Source organism: Chrysemys picta, chromosome 1, assembly GCF_011386835.1.
Source record: "Chrysemys picta bellii isolate R12L10 chromosome 1, ASM1138683v2, whole genome shotgun sequence".
Taxonomy (NCBI): domain Eukaryota; kingdom Metazoa; phylum Chordata; order Testudines; family Emydidae; genus Chrysemys; species Chrysemys picta.
Window position 1 is genome coordinate 83,734,486 of NC_088791.1, and position 22,586 is coordinate 83,757,071.

At 43.9% G+C, this 22,586-nt stretch overlaps 2 protein-coding genes across 11 annotated transcripts in view; one reads left to right on the plus strand and one right to left on the minus strand.

The window, feature by feature from the left end:
• The window catches only part of VEZT (vezatin, adherens junctions transmembrane protein), a 98,173-nt gene extending 84,865 nt beyond the window's left edge, over positions 1 to 13,308 (plus strand). For 7 of the 9 annotated variants that reach the window (XM_005306493.4, XM_008178742.4, XM_005306492.5 and 4 more), the window contains 2 exons: positions 9 to 10,778; positions 11,785 to 13,308. In XM_005306493.4, the coding sequence (XP_005306550.2) occupies positions 9 to 565 (557 nt within the window). In that variant the 3' untranslated portion in view covers positions 566 to 10,778; positions 11,785 to 13,308. Of the gene's footprint in view, positions 1 to 8; positions 10,779 to 11,784 lie in introns of those variants that run through there. The other 2 variants (XM_065577282.1, XM_065577322.1) reach the window with 1 other exon arrangement.
• LOC101947979 (uncharacterized protein C3orf20-like) overlaps positions 5,213 to 22,586 on the minus strand; it is a 60,322-nt gene continuing 42,948 nt past the window's right edge. Inside the window, exons 10-11 of one of the 2 annotated variants that reach the window (XM_065577445.1) lie at positions 21,980 to 22,122; positions 5,213 to 6,379 (exon numbers count right to left, since the gene is read on the minus strand). In XM_065577445.1, the coding sequence (XP_065433517.1) occupies positions 6,358 to 6,379; positions 21,980 to 22,122 (165 nt within the window). In that variant the 3' untranslated portion in view covers positions 5,213 to 6,357. Of the gene's footprint in view, positions 6,763 to 21,979; positions 22,123 to 22,586 lie in introns of both variants that reach the window. The other variant, XM_065577377.1, reaches the window with a different exon arrangement.

A 22,586-nucleotide genomic window follows, 5' to 3' on the forward strand; every position in this document is an offset into this window, starting at 1 on the left:
TTTTTAAGCTGCAGTGAAGCCCTTGTCTCCTGTAGAAGCAGTGGAACCCATACATAATTTGGAATCCCCTCTGAATTCAGAAGCAGGAAAGCAGGACTGTAACCAAACTAGTGATGATTCTGAAGAGAGAGACTCTAGCCCAAAAGCCCATGTCACTGTGAGTGGGAAAAGCAGTACTGAATATTTATATGATGATCCTACAAAGGATGAAAACAAAGACATTGCTGCTGATGCAGGTGGATCTCCAATGGCTGTAAAAAGAACATGTTACCAATGTGAGGGTGAAGGAGATAAAGTGGAGCCAATTGGTGTGGATGGAATGGAGGTTTTACAGCCCCCTTTGAGGGACGCATTACAGTCCTCCATCAAGCAAAGGCTGGCTCAGCTCCATATATCAACGGATTTCAACTTCACATCAGGTCTGGCTGCACAGGTTGCCGCCAGATCACTTACTTTTACTACCATGCAAGAACAGACTTTTGGAGATGACGATGAGGAGGAGAAGGAGAAGACAGAGGAGAATGAAAACCATGTGGAAGAGAACAAGAATGAAGACAGGCTTTAAAAGTGAAGGAGGATTCTAAGTCCTACCTGACCTTTGTTAAACATTGTGTTGCCTACTTGAATTCCATAAAAGGCAAGTGATATGATTGAAATAGCTCAGGCATGGATTCAGAGATGAAAATGCTGGATGGAAAAATTGAGACCTAAATGTAATGCTTACTGTTCCCTATATATGAAGCTCTCAATAGGGCTTTCCCAGTATATTGATGATTATATGCAGGTAAGCTAAGGAGATAAAGGCTGGAACCCAGGAGTAGTCATTTGTCTCCTTCTGATGACACCACTGGTGGGTTTTGGAACTTACCTTAATATTTTATGTTTATTTATTTATATTATATAATTTTTTTCTAAAAAGAAGACAAAAGGATGTCTTGTATTTCAGCATATTCTGTCATTTCCTGATATTGTTGTCATAGTAGCAGTGTTAATTATAACACTAGTCAGAGTGATTCTTTTTGAAAAATATCTGTCATGTGGTCTTCCACACCTCCTTTGCTTTGTCTTTAGTGTCTGCTATATATTTGTTAACAACCTTAGGTAGTTGTAACTTCATTGGTTAAAGACCCTCCCAAACGAAAATGCAGAATTTTAAATAAAAATGTGAAAGTTGGTGTGTCCTGGAGTATTTGGGCTAAAGTAGTATGAAGTTAGTCGCTCTTCATATTAAGGTTCCATTTATAAATAGTTTATAAAGGACTAATAAGTAATTAATAAATGTTATAAGCAAGTTATAGACATGAGTAGTGTGTGTTATGGATGGTTATAAGCACATCAGTAGGTGTTATAGATGGCTAGAAAGTAGCCTGTTGGACTTTATAACAATATATACCAATTCTTTTACCATTTATTAAAACACCTATTAATGATTTGTTGGCCCTATGTAAGTGGAATCTTAATATAAGTGTGACTTAGGTTATTTACACAGGGTTACAAAGTACAGTATTATGTACATTTGTTCTCTTGTAGAGCTGTGGTTAGGTTCTGGAATAAATTTTTAAGCTAAGTTAAATGAGTATTTTTTTAAATGATGTACAATAATTTTGTTTAAATGTTAAACTTGCTTTTCCTAAAGTTCTTTCACTTTTCTCTGCATCACAGCTACAACCTGTCTGTCTAAGAGACCAGCAGAGAACATGCACTTACATCCTTTCAAATTAAGCTGTATCTTGTAACTCAGTTGACACTTAAGTCTAAACATATAGTGTGGGGCTATTTGTTTCTCTCTCTGCAGCACTGATTTAGAGAGCAGTGAACTGTGACATAGAAAAAAGAATGAGGCGTACTTGTGGCACCTTAGAGACTAACACATTTATTTGGGCATAAGCTTTTGTGGGCTAAAACCCACTTCATCGGATGCATGCAGTGGAAAATACAGTAGGAACACACATATACACACACACACACACACACACACACACACACACACACACAACCATGAAAAAATGGGTGTTGCCATACCAACTATAACAAGACTAATCAATTAAGGTGGGCTGTTATCATCAGGAGAAACCAAACTTTTGTAGTGATAATCAGGATGGCCCATTTCCAACAGTTGATAAGAAGGTGTGAGTAACAGTAGGGGAAAAAATTAGCATGGGAAAATAGTTTTACTTTGTGTAATGACCCATCCACTCCCAGTCTTTATTCAAGCCTAATTTAATGGTGTCCAGTTTGGAAATTAATTCCAATTCAGCAGTTTCTCATTGGAGTCTGTTTTTGAATTTTTTTTGTTGGAGTATTACAACTTTGAAGTCGGTAATTTAGTGACCAGGGAGGTTGAAGTGTTCTCCGTCTGGTTTTTGAATGTTATAATTCTTGATGTCTGATTTGTGTCCATTTATTCCCCACAAAAGCTTATGCCCAAATAAATTTATTAGTCTCTAAGGTGCCACAAGTACTCCTCATTCTTTCTGCTGATACAGACTAACATGGCTACCACTCAGAAACCTGTGACATAGAAGAGGTTAACTCCACAGAAGGGGAGAGCAATGGTTCATGGCATTGGCCTCCTGCCCTCTGACACAAAGGAAGCCCATCCTCAGAGTAAGGGTTCCATGGCTCAGGCTGAGAGGGAGCAGACACACACAGTGGATCTCTTGGACATGGATGGATTTCCATTCAGAAATCAGGCCAGTAATTACTCCTGATAAGTATCAGGGGGTAGCCGTGTTAGTCTGTATCCACAAAAACAACAAGGAGTCCGGTGGCACCTTAAAGACTAACAGATTTATTTTGGCATTTCCTTAAAGACTATCCCTTAGTCTTTAAGGTGCCACCGGACTCCTTGTTACTCCTGATAACTTCTCTCTGCATCTGCCATCTTCTTGGGTGTGGGTTATGGTGCACCCATCAGCAGGGACTTAATGGCAGTAAAGTTCCTGAGGGTACTGGCTGCCATGAGGGAATGCAGAGCAAAGGGAGCTCAGTGGATGCTCACGCACCTGCGACAACATCCCCTTGGCCATTTTGTAACAAGACCAACCCTGCCCTGCAACCTTCTCCCTCCCCGGTATTGATTTTGAGGAAACACCGTGGGTATAAATATATGAAGTTTCACAGCCCCTCAATGGGGAAATATTAACATGTAGCAGAGGGAGTAAGTGGCTCAGGATCGTGTGTATCTTCTGCTGTCTTCTCCCTGTTTCTTCTGCTCCCTTGCACTCTGATTAAGGGAGGGGAATGTCTTTAAATGCTTTATTTGCCTGTGATAGTGTATTCTGTGCCCTTATTTAGGTGTATGTGGGTGGAGGCTGTAGAATGAATGATGTCTAGGAAACATTGTGGAAATATAGTCCTCTGCTCAACCATGATGTACTGAGCAGCTAAGCATCCCTTTCGGTAGTAGAGTCAGTTCTACCCCAGCCCTGAGAGGGGTCTACTGAGAAAATGGAACTGTTGATGCAATTCTCTCTATGATAGGCCGTTGTCTTTCTACTTTTAGAACTGGTTTAAATAGACTAGGAGTGTGTGGAACGTTTTCATTCCCACTTGAAAAGAAGTCTTCCTTGTCCTTGACTTAAAACTCTCAAGTTCACCAAGTGCCCTGATGGTTTTTTTTTAGCTAATTCTTCCTCTTATTTGGTTTTATTTTTCACTGATACTTTTTCCATCAGCTCATCCACCAGCATCTCATGACCTTGTGCTGTGTATCCCAATATTGCTATCTCTTTTTCCTAAATCTAAATAATGGAATCCTATCTCCTTTAAATGACTGTAGAGCGAGAGAGAGGGAGAAGTTTTCAAGCTTACATAGAGCTCTCTGTGTAAGCTCAAAAGATTGTCTCTCTCTCCAACAGAAATTGGTCCAATAAAAGATATTCCCTCACCCACCTTGTCTCTCTAATATCCTGGGACCAACACAGCTACAACAACACTCTAAACTATTGTGATAAATACTTACAAAATTATCTGGGGCTTGAGTTTCACTACTCTCACAAGTTCAGCTGAAGTTAATGGGAGCTGCAGGTGCTCTGTTCGCTACAAAAATACACCCCATATCTCTCGTTTGAGCCAGTAATTTCTGCAGTGTTTACTGCAGACCTGGGCAAAAGACCCAAAGAACAGACTCTGGCTTATCACTTGGAATTAAATATGTGTGAGAAAAGAGGAAAGCTGTGGAGCAAGCAATCTTAGATTTCATCATCATTAAAAGAAATACAAGTTTTATATGAGTAAATCAACTACTAAATGCAAATAAAATTGGTAAACTTATTTAGTGTGTTCTTAAAAAAACACACACACACTTACATTTGCATCCATTTAAGATGCCACATGTAATTGTACTATTGGGTAATCTACTTTAATGGCTATTTATTTAATATCCTCCCTCCAGAAAAATCTGGTTAACAGCCCACTGCACCCAAAGAATGGCTTCCTTTGATTTGATAACTTGTTCCCAGCTACCTATAAATAGACTCTTATAGTCCAAATTTCCTCATGATGATGTCTGTTGAAAAGTCATTGCTTTCAAGCTGTAGAGGCTCTTGAGCAGTTTATTAGATTTTTTGACCATCTACATTTCTTGCTGCCTGTTACAAATGTATACCATACACAGGTCGGCATTAGCGCCCAGGCACTGTGTTAACATATTGTGCATACTGGAGAACTAAAGCTGCTCAGTGTTCCTTGATTGAGAACTGCAGAATGAGATCTTAATAAAAACAAAGTTCTTACTTTTTAGGTTTTGTTTAATTTTGTTTTTAGCATCACATCCACACTGAATACAGAGGTGAGCTGATGAATCTAGGTAGCCAGAGTTCTTTGCAGTGAGTAGAATTGACAGTAAATACGTTTTCCTTATCCCATTTAAGATTAATGCCATCATAAAGTTTTGGAGGAGTACGTAGTTATGTATGGTTAAACAATGTCGAAGTTATTTCTTCTTGACCAGACCCAGCTAGAAGGAATCCTAAAGGCAAAACTCACTTTTCTAGATTTGATTGTAATCTGATAGCCCATCTAAATTATGCCCGTAAATTTTACAGATCTAGTAGCAAATAAACATTTGAATATAGACAGATATCTGATAGAAATATTTATTGTTGATGAACACCATTTTTTTATTTTACATAACATAATAAAGTGAAAAACCAAACACTAATGGATGTGGGTTTGGTGAATTATAAACAATGTACAATTTTTAACAATAATAAGCAATATCAGTAATTGCCAAGCCCTCTATTGGTGTGACAGTAATAAGATAATTGAGCTCCTGATAAATCGTTCCTACTCCTCACTGCAGACTTGAAATCAACTAATCCACATGTAAAGGGAAATACTGATGGACTAGGTCAAGACTAACTGGTTTTATTGAGTTTCCAAACTGAACCCTATGCCTGTGTTCCTTGCACACCCAATGCTTTATTGATTTCAGTGGACATTTTGGATGGACGTGAATAGCAGAATTGGGTCACAGTTTTGTTAATTTCTTTGCAAATAAGCAAGTCAACAAACTTCTGAACTACTGAACTTTATTTTCCCATTGTAATGAGGACTAGTTGTCTGTCTGTCCCATATGTCTAGCTGCTGCGATGAGATGAAATGAAAGAAAATATTTGGCTTGGTGGAGGAAAAAAAGTATTCATATTCAACAGGATTTCTTTGATAAATGTTTTTCGTTGCTATGCAAAACAAGAAGTTGTTGAATCAAAATAAAACCTAGCTTGATCTTCAGCGATTGCCACCTGGTCTAATATACTCTATGAATGCCGAACTACACTTATTTAAATACTAGCTGAACATTTAAGACCCCGGATCTGATCTCTGATGAACAATAACATACCATCACATATTGTGTATGATCCGTTACTGTACACACACTGAATTTACAAGTTTAGTAACAGTGAATATATGGGTATCAGAGATGGGGAAGCAGAACTTGGGGCTTGTCTACACAGCATTTTACTGCCTAGCAAGCCAGTACAGTGCAGAAGCTGCCGAGCAATAATGTCCTGTGTGGACACTGCTACAGCACAGTGAAAATCCCATAGTGGAGCTTGCTGTATTACTCCTTGAAAGCGTTGTAAGCCATGCCACACTCTAGGGCTTTCATTGTGCAGTAGTGCAGCTGGTGCACTCTATATTCACATCCTGATTTGCCATGCAGTAACTTGCTGTAGAGAAGCCATTGATCCTGACCCAACCTCTCCATGCAGAAACCAGAAACACTCCCTTCTTCACGTCCTCCTTAGTGACTGTCCACAAACCCTATAATTTGCCAGTTCCCAGATGAGATCCACCTGGCAATTGACTGATTTCCTAAATCTTACTGGCTGTGTGATGATTGACGCTCCATCAGTTTTCTCCTACTCCATCACTAAAAGGTAAAAACAGCCATTTCAATGACACATACTACTAACTTTTAATAATCTCAGCAGGAGTTTTATATCCTCCATGACAGCTTAACTTATCTTAATTATAATACCAGGCCCTAGTTATCATGTTTCCCTTATTTACAAATGTCTCAAAATCCATTTAAACATTTGGGAGAGAATAATCAGAACCCTAGAAAAATGCAGCCAAGATTTTCATATTTAAAAATATACCACAACAGTTTTGCTCAAGTGTTTGCCACATAACCTGATATTTTCCCTACCTGTCAGTGACTCAGTAAATAAGTTTAGAAACATGTTCTGAATTCCCATTTTTTAGCATTGTTTTGTATGTCAAGAGTAACTCTGCAAGCTGTCCTCTAGGAAACTGAAACACAAACATAAAATAGAGACCATACTGGAAGTATTTCATTCAAAACAGAAATCAAGATATACTGCAGCTCAAGTTACACTGCTTTTTGTAAGTGCATTTTGGCTTTTACGAATAACTTAGTAATTCTGACTTACTGAAGAACAGTAAACATTGGGTATAGTCTGGAAGTAACAGCAATTTTAGTGTCAAGTCTCAAAATAAATGAGTCGCTTTTGTTGGCCTCTCTTTCCTCCATATCTCAGTATTTAAAGACTGGCCCCTGACCTTCTCAGCTGGGGGCAAGAGAACTGCAAACAGTCTTACATTTCTGAACAGAAAGTGACCAATACTTTCCTTCACTTATTCCTGTTAAGAACAGGCTGGTTACTAAATAAATAAAGAGCGGGGGAGGGAGTGGAAATCAGTGCCTAAAATCCCTCATTAGAAGTCACATCTACCAGAGAATGAAGTGTCGTGGCAGGGCAGTGACATTAAGGGCTGCTCTTAATGTCTGATCCTAAAAAAAAAATGGATTTCTGTGTGTCATTGCCCAATTTTATATGCCTTGGGATGAAAGCCAGTAATCAGGATTTTCCCCATGGTCTCTCATCTAAACTAACAAATGATAAAATCTAAACTAGCTCATAGCCATCAAGTTTTGTGCTGCTCCATGTGTCACCTTATGCAAATTAATGGTCTAAATTGCATATTTACAGATATAAATTTCCCTGCAGCTGCGAACTCCAGCTCTGAATAAATTGTATGGATTTAGTTCTCATTGTGTAGTCGGGGTGTAGTTTTTCACCGTAGCTATGTTGCTCTAACCCCATAGTGTAGACGTAGACTACAGCAATGGAAAGGGTTTTTCTGGACCTCCCTAAGCACCAGTAGGTAAGTCACTGGAAGCATTCTTCCATCGACCAAGCTGCATCTACACCAGGGGTAAAGTCAGCATAGCTGTTCTGTCCAGTGTATGGATTTTTTACACCCTTGAGCACTGTAGTTATGTCAATCTAAGTTTTAAGTGTAGACTGGGCCTCCATCTACAGGGCAGCAGCAGGGCAAGCTTCCCTCACACAGTGTCCTGAAAGGCCCTTAAAGTTCTTGGCCTCTCTACTGAGTCTGCAGTTAGACATGTGACATCTGGTGGAAGGAAGTTATATGTGCTACAATCAAAAAATGATAATGTGATCCCAGGGCCTGTGAAACAATCCAAGCACTGTAGGTAGTGGAAGGACATTTTCACTTTAACCTCCTCACTAATGGAGCATTTTATAATTAAAATTTTGAACTACTGAAAAAAATGAATCTGGTTTATGCAGTATGGACATAAAACAGCATACTAGGTGATACCCTAGTATTAGTTGGTCAAGTATTTTGTGTAGACAGACACTGAATGTTAGCACTGTTAGAATGCTTTTTGTCTCAGTTCAGCTGAACAGTTCTTTCCCTTTAGGACCCTTAACAGATAATGTATATTATTTTCCATGTAACTTGTTTTAAGTGAATTTATTGCTGGTTAAATGATTCCATTTTAGACCTGGAAACCAGGATCCTCTCTCTATCCACAGAGGGGATACAGCACTATGAATCCCCATATTGCCCTATCAGGTTGCCTCAGTAGTTGGCCTGGAGAAGGGACTACTCCTTGATTGAGAGGGAATTTCAGTCTCTGTGGCCATTCAATCTTTGGCCTCTTCTTCACCATTCATTTCTTACAGCCCTCTGAACAGCAATCATGTGGAAATGACTGGGCTATTATTGAGGTGATGGTATGAGCTTCCATAGTCCATTTCCACTCTAATAAGGCCTCCAGCTTAATGACAAAGAATCTGGGTCCAATTTTATTTTTTCTTTACATCATCTTGTTCAGTAAGCTCTCCACTGACCGAGCATTCCAGAAAATGTAAATCTAGACTTTGTAATTCAGGAATGGTAATGCGGCTAGAAGTCTGTTAGTTTAAGGGAGCATTTTTGCTTCTTTAATCATGTTTCTTTTTCTGGCTACAGCAGTTTTTCTCGCTCTAACCCAAGTGTTGGTATACTCCTTTAGTAGCTTTATTTCTGAAGAATCTTGAAGAACTTTTTAATATAAATTGGGTCTTCCTTGTGTAAGTGTAGAGATATAGGGAGCCAGGGCTGTATAAATCCAATCCCGTCTTCCCCGTCTACTTTAGACAGTAAGCTAATCACACAGTTTTGACTCTGACCTGATCTCCATCCTGTATTTCTGTACGTGCCCCCATCTGTCACCTTCTTATTGCATGAAAAGTTTTAGCCTGACTCTGTAACTAAAGTCTGCATGCAGCCTCCATTTCATATGCTCTACCCTGGTTTCTGGTTTCATTACAACCCATGTAATTAAGTAGACCTTGTAGAATCAATCCCAGCAGCTGTACAGTGCACACTGTTCCTTTTGTTGTCAGCTTTATTGTGACTACACATTGAAGCTTGGCTGTAGAAAGACTGGATGCCTGGGGGTACGTGGCCACTTGTGTCATGTTCTGGAGCCTGCCATTTGCAATTTAAAGACATCGGAAGTTCTCAGTCTCCATTATTCCCTTAACATCTAAGTTTAAGTTTTTATTGACATAGTTGGACTCTGACCTCATGGAGCAATGTTCCTGTGGTGCCTGATGGTGGATTTTAAGCTGGTCCTGTTGGTTTTTAAGGCCCTGGCTGTATGCGAAACCTCATCCCCTGCCTGGCTAGTATTTGGCCTCTGTGCACATCTGCTGCCTCGGTTTCCCCTCTCAGCAGTCATCCAGGACTTTTAGGTTATTGCAGTGACTCACCCCTCTGACTAAGTCACAATAGTTCACTTCTTCCAAAGTTAAAGTCCAAAAGGAAACAAAATCATTCTTCTGCCCCCGACTCTCGCCAGGCACAAGTCTTCTGAGTGTCTTTCTTCTCCCTCAACAGTTTTTAGCTTTTCTCTTTGGTTCAGCGGCCAACCTTCCTGGGCTTCAAACTCTCCCATCTTCTCCCTTATTGACAAGGGTGTATGCACCACTCCATAGAGTGGCAGCATTGGAGCACCCATATCCTCCCTCTTCTACCAGTCTCCAGCCTTGAGATCCCAAACAGGTGAACTCTGCCCTGTAACCCAAACTGCCCTGACTTTTCTTCCCAGAACCTCTTCCTGTGTGCTCAGCCTGGCCTCCTTGCTGGCCCTTTCCCGGCTGGTCTTCTGCTCTCTCATGGAGCACACCCTTCCTTGGAGTCTCTCTCCTGACTGACCACAGGCTGCCCATGTCTCCCAGCAGGTCTCTTAGTCACATGTGCTCCTCTTATTAATTTCCACATCTTGGGGAGGTGAGCTAAGCCTGTCATAGATAAGGCTGAGCTGTAACCCAGATGAAAGAACCAGTTCACCCTCTAACAGGCTCTGACAACACCCGCTCTCTCGCCATTCTGCTGTTGAGTTGGTGTTTGTGCTTTACTTTTAGGAGCTTTAGGGCTTGGAACTTGCTCATCTCCCTCAGTTTCTCACGCTTCTAAAAGAGCACCTAGGAAATGTGTTTCCAGAGGAGTTTTGTGGGTTTTTTTTTTTTACTGTGTCTGCCCTGAATAGGACCCTTTTAATTAGGCTGCATTGTTGGGCCTGCCGCGTGTGGACCCGCGGTAAGTTCGAACTAAGATACTTCTACTTCAGCTATGTTATTCACGTAGCTGAAGTTGCGTATCTTAGTTTGAAGTGGGGGGTTAGTGTGGACCAGCCCTAAGAGTGGTTTTCTACATAATGTGCGCACTCTGTTGCACCTTCCCTTACTCTGACAAGGCCCCGTATACGACCATGCGGTAGTGCCCTCACTTTTTCTTTTGTCAAGTTGCTGCAAAAATCCCTTTGTGTCACATAAATAGCTGACGTGGGGGCTTGGTAGAGAGGAGACAAGGTATCAGCTGAGGAGGCTGGCAGCAGGGGGAGGCTTTTGGAGCAAGAGCTTGGCTCAGATGCCTTCCCCAGCTGTGAGGATTTTAAGGGTCCCAGGAAATGGAGCTCCCTCTGTAAACCCTGAGTGCTCCCAAAGGTAGGGTTACCATATTTTGTGCCTCCAAATGGAGGACACTCCCCGGGGCCCCGCCCCCAGCCCCGCCCACGCCCCGCCCCAACTCCGCCCCCTCCCAAAGTCTCCGCCCCCTCCCCTGCTTCCCGCGAACATTTAATTCGCGGGAAGCCTGAAGCAGGTAAGGGGGGCGGGGGGAGGAGGCGCGGCCCAGGCTGGTCCCCCCGCGGCTCCAGCCTGGGTCGGCTCGGGCCCTGAGGTGCCGGCCCGACCGACCACCCCCCGGCTCCCAGCCCTGCGGGCCCGGCTCCCCAACCCTGGCTCCCTGACCCCGGCGCACCCCCCGGCTCCCCGACCCCGGCTCTCCGACCCCAGCGCACTCCCCGGCTCCCCGACCCGGGCTCCCGGCCCGGCGCACCCCCCGGCTCCCGGCCCGGCGCACTCCCCGGCTCCCCGACCCCGGCTCCCGGCCCGGCGCACCCCCCGGCTCCCCGACCCCGGCGCACCCCCCGGCCCGGCGCACCCCCCGGCTCCCCAACCCCGGCGCACCCCCCGGCCCGGTGCACCCCCCGGCTCCCCGACCCCGGCTCCCCGACTCCCGGCCCCGGCTCCCCGACCCCGGCGCACTCCCCGGCTCCCCGGCTCCCGGCCCCGGCTCCCCGGCCCCGGCGCACTCCCCGGCGCACCTCCCGGCCCGGCGCACCTCCCGGCCCGGCGCACCCCCCGGCTCCCAGCCCCGCGGGCCCGGCGCACCCCCCGACCCCGGCCCGGCTCCCGGCTCCGCGGGCCCGGCCCGGCTCCCCGACCCGGCTCCGCGGGCCCGGACCGGCACCGCGCCCCCGGCTCCCGGCCCCGCGCCCAGCCCGGCCTGGCACCATGCCCCCGGCCCCGGACAAAGAGGCCCCGGCCGAGCCTCCCGATTTTCCCGGACATGCCCGGCTTTTGGGGATTTCCCCCCCGGACGGGGATTTGAGCCCCCAAAAGCCGGACATGTCCGGGAAAATCCAGACGTATGGTAACCCTACCAAAGGGGGGGAGGTGAGACGGGACAGCGAGGGAGGGGAGCTATGCCGCTGAGGGTGTGGCTCCCACATATTATGCCTAGACTATGGATTTGTCTTCACTGCAGACTTAACTCAGGCTCAGTTGCTGGGTTTTCCCTTAACATGCTCCATGCTGACACATCCACATGGGTCACTCTATCAGTGCTTCACGATGAGGTAGCCACCCACTCCTTGAGCTATAGTGCAGACCCCAAAGTAGCTGTTAATGTGTACTGCTCCCCCGAGGTAGCTGCAGTGAAGACATACAGCCTTGGGAAGTCGCAACAATTGAGACATGGTGGTTTCCGATCCCTTCCCATAAACCCATTAACCAGAGTGGTGGATTATCAATCTGCCTCTGCTCAGCTCCTCCTTCCACTCTGCTCAGCTTCCTGCTTGCAGTTTCTCCAGCTTCACCCTTCTCCAGTGCTTGCTACAGCAGAACAATGCCTCCTAACAACGCTGTATCTCAGCGTGCAGCTACACGAACATATGTGAATCTTGGTGCAGCTTTGGGCTGGACCTTGGGACATGTGCTCAGATAGCTGTATTCCTTGTCATCACCAGATACAGCAATAGAGCCGATGAGGGGCATGGCAGCACAGTCTGGGGTCATGCTATAGCGAGTTAGGCTATCACAATAGCCTAACTGACCCTGTGATCGTTATCCTCATGCTTAGCATGCGGTGAAGGCAGATGCTGTGCTCCGATGGTAGTAGGAGCTCCACAGGGCAACCCCCTTCTTCTATGAACTTTCCTTTGCCTGGGTTTCAGATTAACTGCTGCCAACCCCCTCCTGGAGCCTTTTCCCACCCAGGTATGACTCATCAGAAATATCCCACTACTTATTCCTGGCTGCTGCCACATGTCCCCAGGAAAGATGGGAACAGGAAGCATACAGCTGGTTTATGGCAGCAGGCTAGGGAGGGGAAATTGCTTGGTCTCTTTAGGGAAAGGAGGCTTGTAGGAGGGATTCTCTGCTGTGTTGGGCCTTGGTGTATACTTGAGCTCTAATGTGTTGCACAGTACAAAAGGTCTTGCTTATTCTACTGATTAAAACACTATGTTTGAGCTAGGTATTATCATCATCACTTGCCATTTCCAGTACTTTTGTTCTTGAATACGGAACAGATCATATTGCTGCTGTTACAGAGAGGGATGGATTTACCCCAAAAAAATCCTTTACATTTTTATTTTCTTCTCAGAAAGTTTTGAGCTGCCTCTGTGTATTCTTCATAACGCATATGCAAATATTCATTGGGAAGTGATACCACCACTTTGGACAGTCAAGATTTTCTATGTAAGAACTGAATATGTTTCCTATACTGCCAAGAATGTATATATACGAAGACATAAGATTGTAACTTTTGAGCAAGTCACTTTCTTTAACCATTTGAAATTTTCTGTTTCTGAAGTTCTCTATTAATATATTAGACACTTGTCTTATACTGTGTACTTCTTTGTATCAGCTGTATACTATCCTTTCTCTCATTAAAACCTGTTCTTCCTCATCCCATCTTCTGTGCTTCTTTTGTTACTAATGTCTCCAACCTGATCCTGGACTGGCCCAGAGTTTAAATGTCAGTTTTTCATACATATGAGCCCTATATGTAACAAGGATCATGTTTGCAATCTGTAATAGTGTCACAGTTAAGATACTGTACTAGGGCTGTATAATATTGCTTTAGTACAACTAATCCAATTATTACAAAAATGATTAAAGGTCTAAAAAAACATGACCTATGATGGAAGATTGAAAAAACTGAGTTTGTTTAGTCTGGAAAAGAGAAGACTGAGAGGGGAAATAACAGTTTTCAAGTATGTAAAAAGGTTGCTACAAGGAGGAGGGAGAAGAATTGTTTTTCTTAACCTCTGAGGACTGGACAAGAAGCAATGGGCTTAAATTGTAACAAGGGAGGTTTAGGTTGGACATTAGGAAAAACTTCCTAACTGTAAGGGTGGTTAAGCACTGGAATAAATTGTCTAGGGAGGTTGTGGAATCTCCATCATTGGGGATTTTTAAGAGCAGGTTGGACAAATGCCTGTCAGGAATGGTCTAGATAATTAGTCCTGCCACAAGTGCAGGGGACTGGACTAGAAGACCTCTCAAGGTCCCTTCCAGTTCTGTGATTCTATGATTCTATTTAAGTGTTGACAAAGTACTCACTGTGTACACATTGTACAAGATACAGAAGAAGATCCGTGTCTGGAGGAGCTACAGTCTAAGTAGATGGACGACATACAATAAAATGTACTGGGAGATGAAACCCAGAAGAAGGTTCTGTCTTAGAGCAATTTTGTCTTTAGTCTCAAGGGTCGGCGGCAGCATTTTTACTGATGTGCATTAGTATTTCTAGGCTTTATGGGAGAAGCAAGTTGTGGGGTGGGATTTGGAAAAGGAAAGGAGGACACCTTGTGGGATAAGAAGGGAGTTCCAGGCATAGGTGACTGCGGAAGAAGGCATGAGCATGAGAGAGAGACGCTAAGGGAGTGGTGAGGTGGAGGTAAGTGATCAAAAATGAAAGCAGAGATCGAGGTGGGGGAAGAGTTATGCTAACCCTTGAGAGGGAGGACAGAGAAGCTTGAACTCCATATGGAAGATGAGAGGAAGCCAATGAAAGCATTGGTCTGAGCAGCAGGCAAGAAAGAGATTCTCTGTGGTGTGAATCCACACTTTCATTAAACTTGGAAATGTTGGTTTTTTTTCTGGCTTTTGTCCGACTCAAAGGCGGAAAAGAAGTTCTTTTCTTCTTCCTCTCTCCCTACATCACAATCTGACTGTTAGAACACGCTACACACCTATTTTGTGAACCACACCACAATCTTCTGCCTCTGAACTCTGAAGCAGAGATTTCCACAGCAGTTGTCTCTGAGGGCTCTCTTCGTTAGGAATTTTTGCCAATTTTCCCTTTCCCTCCAGCTTGCTCTGCCTGGCAGGGAAAATGTCCTCAGGGGTAGCACACTGAGGTAGGCTAGGAATCCCTCAGCAATAGATTCCCTAGCAGTTGATAAAGGTACAACCATCCTCATCATCAAAGGTTTCCCGTTCCTGTGTTTGGCATCAAACTTAGAGGAGATTCTGCAGAAGACACATCCAGACAGGGAAGCTCTGCCATATGAGGCCAATCTTCCCTTGGGAGGAAGGAAGGAAAGGCTCAAGAACTTCTGCCAGTCCAAGAATTTCTTGGCCAGTACCACTTCTGACATATCGGTCTTGAGATGTTCAGATAAGACCTCCTCATAGACTTTAAACATCCTCCTCTTCTACTTCTTTTTTCTTATGTTTTCTCTGCCCCCAAGCCCATGTGAAAAGACCAGGGTCCCTGCACTTTTGTAGCAAATCTTCTTTGTCTCGGAGCAATAATCCCGGCCCCTTTGAGAGAGGTTCTGGTTTCCACACCAGATCCTTTGCAAAGATAAAAAGGTCTGGAGGTCCCATTCCATTTCTGTCCATCTTCAATCACTCTGTGTTTAAAATGTATTTCAGGATAGTGGCTTTAGCTCTGCTGATCCAAAAACTATCCCCTCTTCTCTCTTTCTCTCTCTCTTCCCCCGAATATTTCTTAGCCTAAATTTCAATGGGACTTTTAGCTTCATATTCCAATACCTCCCTGCCACCAAAGGTTCCAACATTTTGTGATTGTGAGCTTCCATCATTGGTTCCAGCCAGTGCTCTTCATCTTGACATCTGTTCCACTGGTGTTCATGATGTTGATGGTCATCCTGTCTCCTGTCTAAGATAAGAGGGCACCCAGATCTACCACAGCCTGAATGATCTACTGCTGAAGATGCAATCCCATGAGATAAGAGCTTGCCATGCTTCCTAAACCCATCCAGTTTCTGGAACCTTATGGATTCATAGTGAGTTATCAGAAAAGCTCCTTCATTCCAGTTTAGGTATGCTACATGTAGGGTGGATCTATTCAAATGAGCCTGGACCTCGTGGTATTAACCAAGAAGAAAATTCAAACGAATTGAAGCCTTCATCAAGTAGTTTTTCAGCACCCTCCAGGCATCAGCACACCAACCACTACGGCCTTCAGTTGATTGAATGATTCCCCTGGGGCGTGTTCCACCTCCACCACTTCACAATTTTCTGATCAGGCACTGCAGCTACCAAACTCAGGATATGGGCCGATCTATAGTGGTGGCACCAACTCCGTCATCTTTCCAATGGCAAACCCTGGGCTAAAGATTCTGCACCATGACCACCACTAGCCTGGATGGATGGGGAGCTCAGACGAGATCTCACGTGGCACAGGGCAAATGGTCATCCTGGGAATGCCAGCTTGGCATTAGCCTCTTTGGAGTTGTGGGCAGTGAGGAATTGAAGTGTCGCCCTCCTCCCAAGGGTCCCAGCAGGAGTTGTAGCTATTCACATGGAAAACAGAACCATCATGGCTTCTCTGACCCAGCAAATGCTGGAGAGAGACACCAGAACACCTGGGTATATTCCTTAGAGTTATACACATTGGTGGTAAGACCAGCAGTCAGGCTGAGTAGCTCAGCCATCATGAGTTGGACGTGGTTAAACAAGCAAGTTTCCAACCAGATTGCACCAAGATGTTTATTTTCACAAGCAAACCTGTTTGCAACCCAATGACTAGTAATAATAGGAAGATAACAAAATTATGCGCTTGCCATTAGTATCTACAGGCTTGGAGAGTGGACACTATCATTCTCCTTGCTGGGTCTCTGGGGTTATTCCTTTGTCTTCAGATGCAAGGTGCCCAGAAACATGAGCCAGGATCACATTTCAGTAATTTTGGTCATCCCTTATTGACCCAAGCTTCCTCGGTTTTCCCAAACTGATACACAAGTCAGGGTGCAAGTTGTGGATACTGCCAATGTTTTGGGACCTCAACCCATCCAGATTTGCAGCATCGGAGACTTGTACCATGGAACCTTAAGGCTCATGTCTCCCCAAACATGGTTACTCTCAAAAGTTAGATGACTTCCTTTTCAAATTCAGAAAGCTTTCTCCCTGCTGAGCTTACAAGGGCATGAAGAAGTAGGCAAACATCCTGCTATTGTCCACAAAGGACACGTTAGACTTCCCAATAGATGATTTTCATAAGGGTCTGAGCTCTAGTTTCTTGGAAGTGAAAGTCTCAGCCCTGAGGGACATACATCCCATCCATTCCATGTCTAGCCTACTGCTTCATCCACTATCTCCTGCTTTCTGAAAGCAACATCACTTGAGAGATCCCTGATCTGATGAGGAGTGGAACTTCAGTCTAGTACTACAAGCTCTTGCTAAATCACCTTCTTGATCCACTGAGGGAAGTGTCCTAGTTTCTCATTCTAAAATTTGCCTTCTTTTTGGCCATCACATCAGCTCAGAAAATTTAGAGAACTTGGGGCCTTTTTCATCATCCAGCTTTACTTTTCTTTTTCAGATAAAATAGTTCTGAGGCAAGTCCCAATATTGGCTATGGCTACACTAGAGAGCTTACTGCAGTGCAGCTGCACCAATGCAGCCGTGCCACTGTAAGTTGTCTAGTGTAGCTGCTCTAAGCTACTGGGAGACTGCTCCCCAGTCAACTTAATTAGTCCACCCCCAACTAGCAGTGGGAGACGCTTTCCTGCTGACCATAGCACTGTCCACACCGGCGCTTAGGTCTGTATAACTTATGTTGCTCAGGGGAGTGGCTTATCCACACCCCTGAGTGACATAACTAGTAGTGTAGACATAGTCTTCGTTTCCAAGAGAAGTTTGGCCTTCCACTTAAACCTGTCAGTTCCTTGCCCTCTTTTGATCCTAAATCTTCCCACGCCCTAGAAAAACAATTAAACATTTTAGGCTTGGTCAAGGTGGTGGTGTTCTACTGTGTATTGGTGTTATATGGGGGGTGTAGGAAGGGGTGCAAAGCATCAAAACTTCTGTATCTGGGTACATTAAGTCAACTGTCTTATTGAGATCCTCCTGAAGACAAAGGATCCATAGGTACAGCTACTTTATGGACAGGGAAGCCCTGTATAAAGTGGTTTACTGAGCAGTTACAAAACTGACATGCTTCTTTTATGCCTCCTTCAGTCATCCTTTGGTGCTCCCTCTTTAAGACCCTTTTGTTTTTGTTTTTGTTTTTTTAAAGAAATGTGTCCACAGTCAGCTTGATATTATGTTACCATGGTGGACTTTTTCCCTCTCTGGATTGTTGGACGTTCTTTACTGTTTGTTGCTTCCCAACAGCTTCCCAAGAGCAGTAGAGTCCCATGACAGAGAAGGATAAAATTTGTTTCTTTACATATGATTTTGCCGCCTTTGAATTGGAATCATACACCAGGTTTATTATGTTTGGCAACTTGTGAATGTTTTGCCATGTGGAGATAGTAAACAGTCCTATTCAGATTTTCTGGTCGGGGAGAGAGGCTGTGGCAAATCTGGTTTTATTTCACACTTTGTGATGAGAGGGGAAGCACATTCAGCCTGATTTTTTTCAAGAGCTAATCTTTGTAGTTTCTAGCTTCTTTTCATTCTTCTTAGCTTTGGCAACCTAACCTGGGAAGCAACATCAATGCCATTTACCAGGCATGCTAGTAGAGGGTGCTAACAGGCAGACTGACTTAGCAGGGAGAGAAGGAACCTTTAGCCTCCCTGTAAGACAAAATTACAGGTAAGAGAAATAAATTTTTAATTTTTAGCCACAGCGTTCTGAATGGACTGGAATGGGGAGCAAGGTGAAGGGCCAGAAAGGAAACGGATGCAGTAGCTAAGGCAGAAGATGTACAAAGCGTAGAGGGGCATTTTAGTGATGGAAACAGAAGTGAGGAAGTACTAGATTCTTGATATGGTGGAGAGAGAACCAGTTTGGATTGGGCACTTTCTGGAAGTTCAGGGAGACAGGAACTGAAAAAAATTTATGGAGGTCATGAGCCTGGGTCATGGTGATGATGCAACAGCAATGGAAGGGGGTGAAAGAGGAGACCTATTGGGGAGGGGCATTTACTAAGGTAGAGAAGAGAGCTCAGACACTCCATGTAACTGTTGGGTTACCTACAAAGAGGCAAACTGTTGGCTCTGGTAGCTGTATTAATTACATAAATACACACACACAGCCGTCCGGCTGCTCTAAGCCTAGTGACGCACACAGAGCTTCCTTTTCCACAGCTTTATCATCATTTCAGAGATAACGCTGATTTGTGTGGCAAAGATGCTGATTAGTTAGGTTCAAATAAAGAAAACAGCATTAGCACGAGCAGGCAGTTCTGGAAAAGGCACCCCTTCTGTACTCTCACCAGTACCATTCCATCCCCTGCACTTTTCTCCAGCTCTTTGGGTAAGATTGCTTATTAATTTAACATTCGATACATTCTCTCTTTGGGAAATGGAGGTATTGGGGAAGGGCACTTATCTATTTTGGGCATGGAATTGTGATCTCATAGGTCATTTCTATCTCTAACTATTTCTGTCCCTTCTCGTCCATGCTAATTAGTTATGTACACTAGGTCCATTTTGGGTGTGCACCCCACGTTTCAGATATTAATCCAAAGGGTATCTGAAATATCTTGACCTCTTGGATCTGTGTATTAAAACCCAGGCTGAAAAGCTTAAAAGAACAATTCCTTGCAATGTTTCTAGTAGCTTCTGCTTCCATTTGGGATGGAAACACTAAAACAGCAGCCTCTGACCTGATATTTTGCTTCCATTCCTGCCCTTAGAAACAACTGACCCATGCAAAAACTGGAGGCAGAGGGGAGAGGTTGTGAGGAGAAATGCAGAGTTCCAAAAAGTTTAGCTTGAGTTTGGGTGGAGAATGTCTGCAATCTGCCTGGATCAATTTGCTCATTCCTAATACTAATCCCCACTGGTGTGTCAGATTGTTCGTCTGATCTTCCCTACTGTAGAAATTGAGTGTGGACATCATCCTCTCCACTTCACACCACGGAGGGGATGAACATAGTCAAAATCCCACTTCTGTGGGTCCAAAGGTATTGGGAGGGAGACGAAAGAGAGATAACATGGCATATGCACTCTTTTCCTGCACCGTTGGGAATCCACAGGTTATGGAGGTGGGGTGGCTAAGAGGGGAACAGCTGGGCATCATCCCTTGGCAAACCCACAAAGTGTCCTGTGCAACTCTCCCCTCCCACAGGTTCTTCCAGGAGTTGGATTGATTCCGATCATGGACATCAAGCCCCTAGTAAGCTGTCTCTGTGTTAGCATTTTTCTAAAAATGCCCCACCCTTGCACTACTGTAAGTGGCAGCAACACTGGGAGCTCAAATATAGATCAGCCACTGCTACTCTGACAAATATGTCAACTGATCATGCTCAGAGCTGGTCTAGATAACCTCACATCAGCAGCCTGTCCATGCTAGCACTACTTTTCCCAGAGTGAGATTTTCAAAAGTACTCAGCCTTGCAAAAGCACAATCAGTAATGGAGCACTTCATCAAGAACATCTTTTACAATTCAAATACCATTATAAGTAGAGAGACAAAGCTGAGGATACACAATGCTTTGGTAGTGAATGGGGAGGGAGGGATAGGTCAGTGGTTTGAGCTTTGGCCTGCTAAACCCAGGGTTCAATCCTTGAGGGGGCCACTTAGGGATCTGGGGCAAAATCAGTACTTGGTCCTGCTAGTGAAGGCAGGGGGCTGGACTCGATGACCTTTCAAGGTCCCTTCCAGTTCTAGGAGATGGGATATCTCCATTTACACTAGCACTTTTGTCGCTATAACGTATGTCGCTCAGGGGTGTGAAAAAAACACTGACAGAAGTGCCGGTGTGGACAGCGCTGTGTCAGCAGGAGAGCATCTTCCGCTGACACAGCTACTGCCGCTCATTGGGGGTGATTTAATTATGTCAATCGGAGATCTCTCTCCCGCCGGCATAGAGCAGCTACACAAGAGATCTTACAGCAGCACAGCTCTGTAAGCTCTCTAGTGTAGGCATGGGCCAGCCTAAATCAGTGTTTGCCTAACTCTGCTCCTACTGAAGTCAGTGGGAGTTCACCATTGACTTCAATGGGAGCGGAGTCAGGCCCTGAGTGCTATCTGCCATATCTTATCCCTAACCTCTCTCTTCCTCCAATATGTGTTCTGGCTATTCACATATGAAGTGACAAGTTTACGTCAGTGAAAATATGACCCTAACCAGGCTGGTGGCTATTTTCTACCATTTTGCAGTTCAATTCAATGAGATTTTATTGGCATGACAAGCTAAATGTGTATAAAAAAAGACAGATTCCTCTGGTATCTGTCAGAGGTAGCTAAAATCTTCCCAGCAAAGGGCTGTACGCTGTATCTGGGGCAATATCTCATGTCCTTTTGCCATTACTGCCGAATGGTTAATTCTAGGTTGCTGTTTTCAAGCTGTTAACAACACAAGAATGAACTAGACAATGACCACACAGTATAAGATATAGGGGTTAGCTGATGTTGGAGTCTAGTGGCATTTGTATTTGTACCTAGCACATTTGGGTTCTGATTGGACTGTAGCCTTTTGGGCACAATTGCTATAATAAGAATGAGAGATTTCCAAGGGGCTGCATATTAATGTATATTGCAAAAAAAAAAATGGTCATTGGTTTTGCTTCTGTTCCTACCTCGCTCTCTGCCTTTTTCAGAGGGAGCTTTGGTAGTTTCTGTAGAATCACTGGCAGTCTTTCTGAGTTTGCTTTAGCTCATCATAGTGCTCCCCAGGCTGTGCGCTCAGTGTGCTGCTGGGAAAAATTTAACCCTGGGCTGCTATTCTCTGATTTGTGCTTCTAAAACATATTTGTGATTACTAACTATAAATGACAAGAAAGTAAGTTGCCAAGAGACTTTCTGGATTTAAAGTAATTTGTCTTATATTTTGTCTTTTAATTTTCATGCGTAGTTCCAAAAAGGCAAACCTGGCATACCTTAAAAAGGCCAAGTACAGATCAGGTTGGCTACAAAGAGGAATGGCAGAACTGGCCTGAACCTGTACCTAGTTCCCAGGATCTTCTCGATACAAGGCAATAGCAGAATTTGCTAAAAATGATTCTGCAGCCTGCATGAGGTGGGAAGTAAACAATCCTATCTGTAGAACTACGACTACAGCCAATACGTAAATGTGTCATAAATAGCATCCCTTTGATACTGAAAATACTGCCTATGTTGTTTTGGATTGCAACAAATTACATTTAAAAAACTGGACAGAGGGAGCAAAGCTTTCAGAATGAGGTGATTAGATACAGAAAAAGCAAAATACCTGAATCTGAAATCGTTGGGTAGACAGTAGCCCATATGGTAGTCACTCCTGGTCTTTGCTATTTGTTTCTGAAGGTCTTTAGCTGACTTGCTATATCCATTGAAAATATAATTGGCAAAGAGCAGCTTTCCCTGAATGTACATCTGCCAAGGAACATAGAAAAAGTCCAGAATATTAAAATAGGAACAACCACCTATTATTTTAAATGAGGAAATTAGGTTGAGGAACTGACAGGAATTACTCTGAAATAGCCTAGCTATTTACATGAATTGCTGCTTTGAGCTTTGGCCTTTCATCGTTTTATTAAAAATGTCATACTTCTGAAGTGTCTTAGGGCCAGGATCTCAAAGCACCTCATTCCTCTGCATATAGGACAATATTCTGCATGGCGCTTCATGAACTAACAAACAACACAGCTACCTGCCCTGAGGACATTACAATCTAGATTAGGTAAGGCATGATATGGCATAAGGAAAGTAGTGTGAATGGGAGAGAAACTGGCAGAATATACTGTAATGAGGGTACCTTAGTTTTGCATTGTACCCATTGTGTTAGTTCGGTGTTTTATTAAATGTTTTTAGATAGGACAGGAATGAGGAATTGTGCT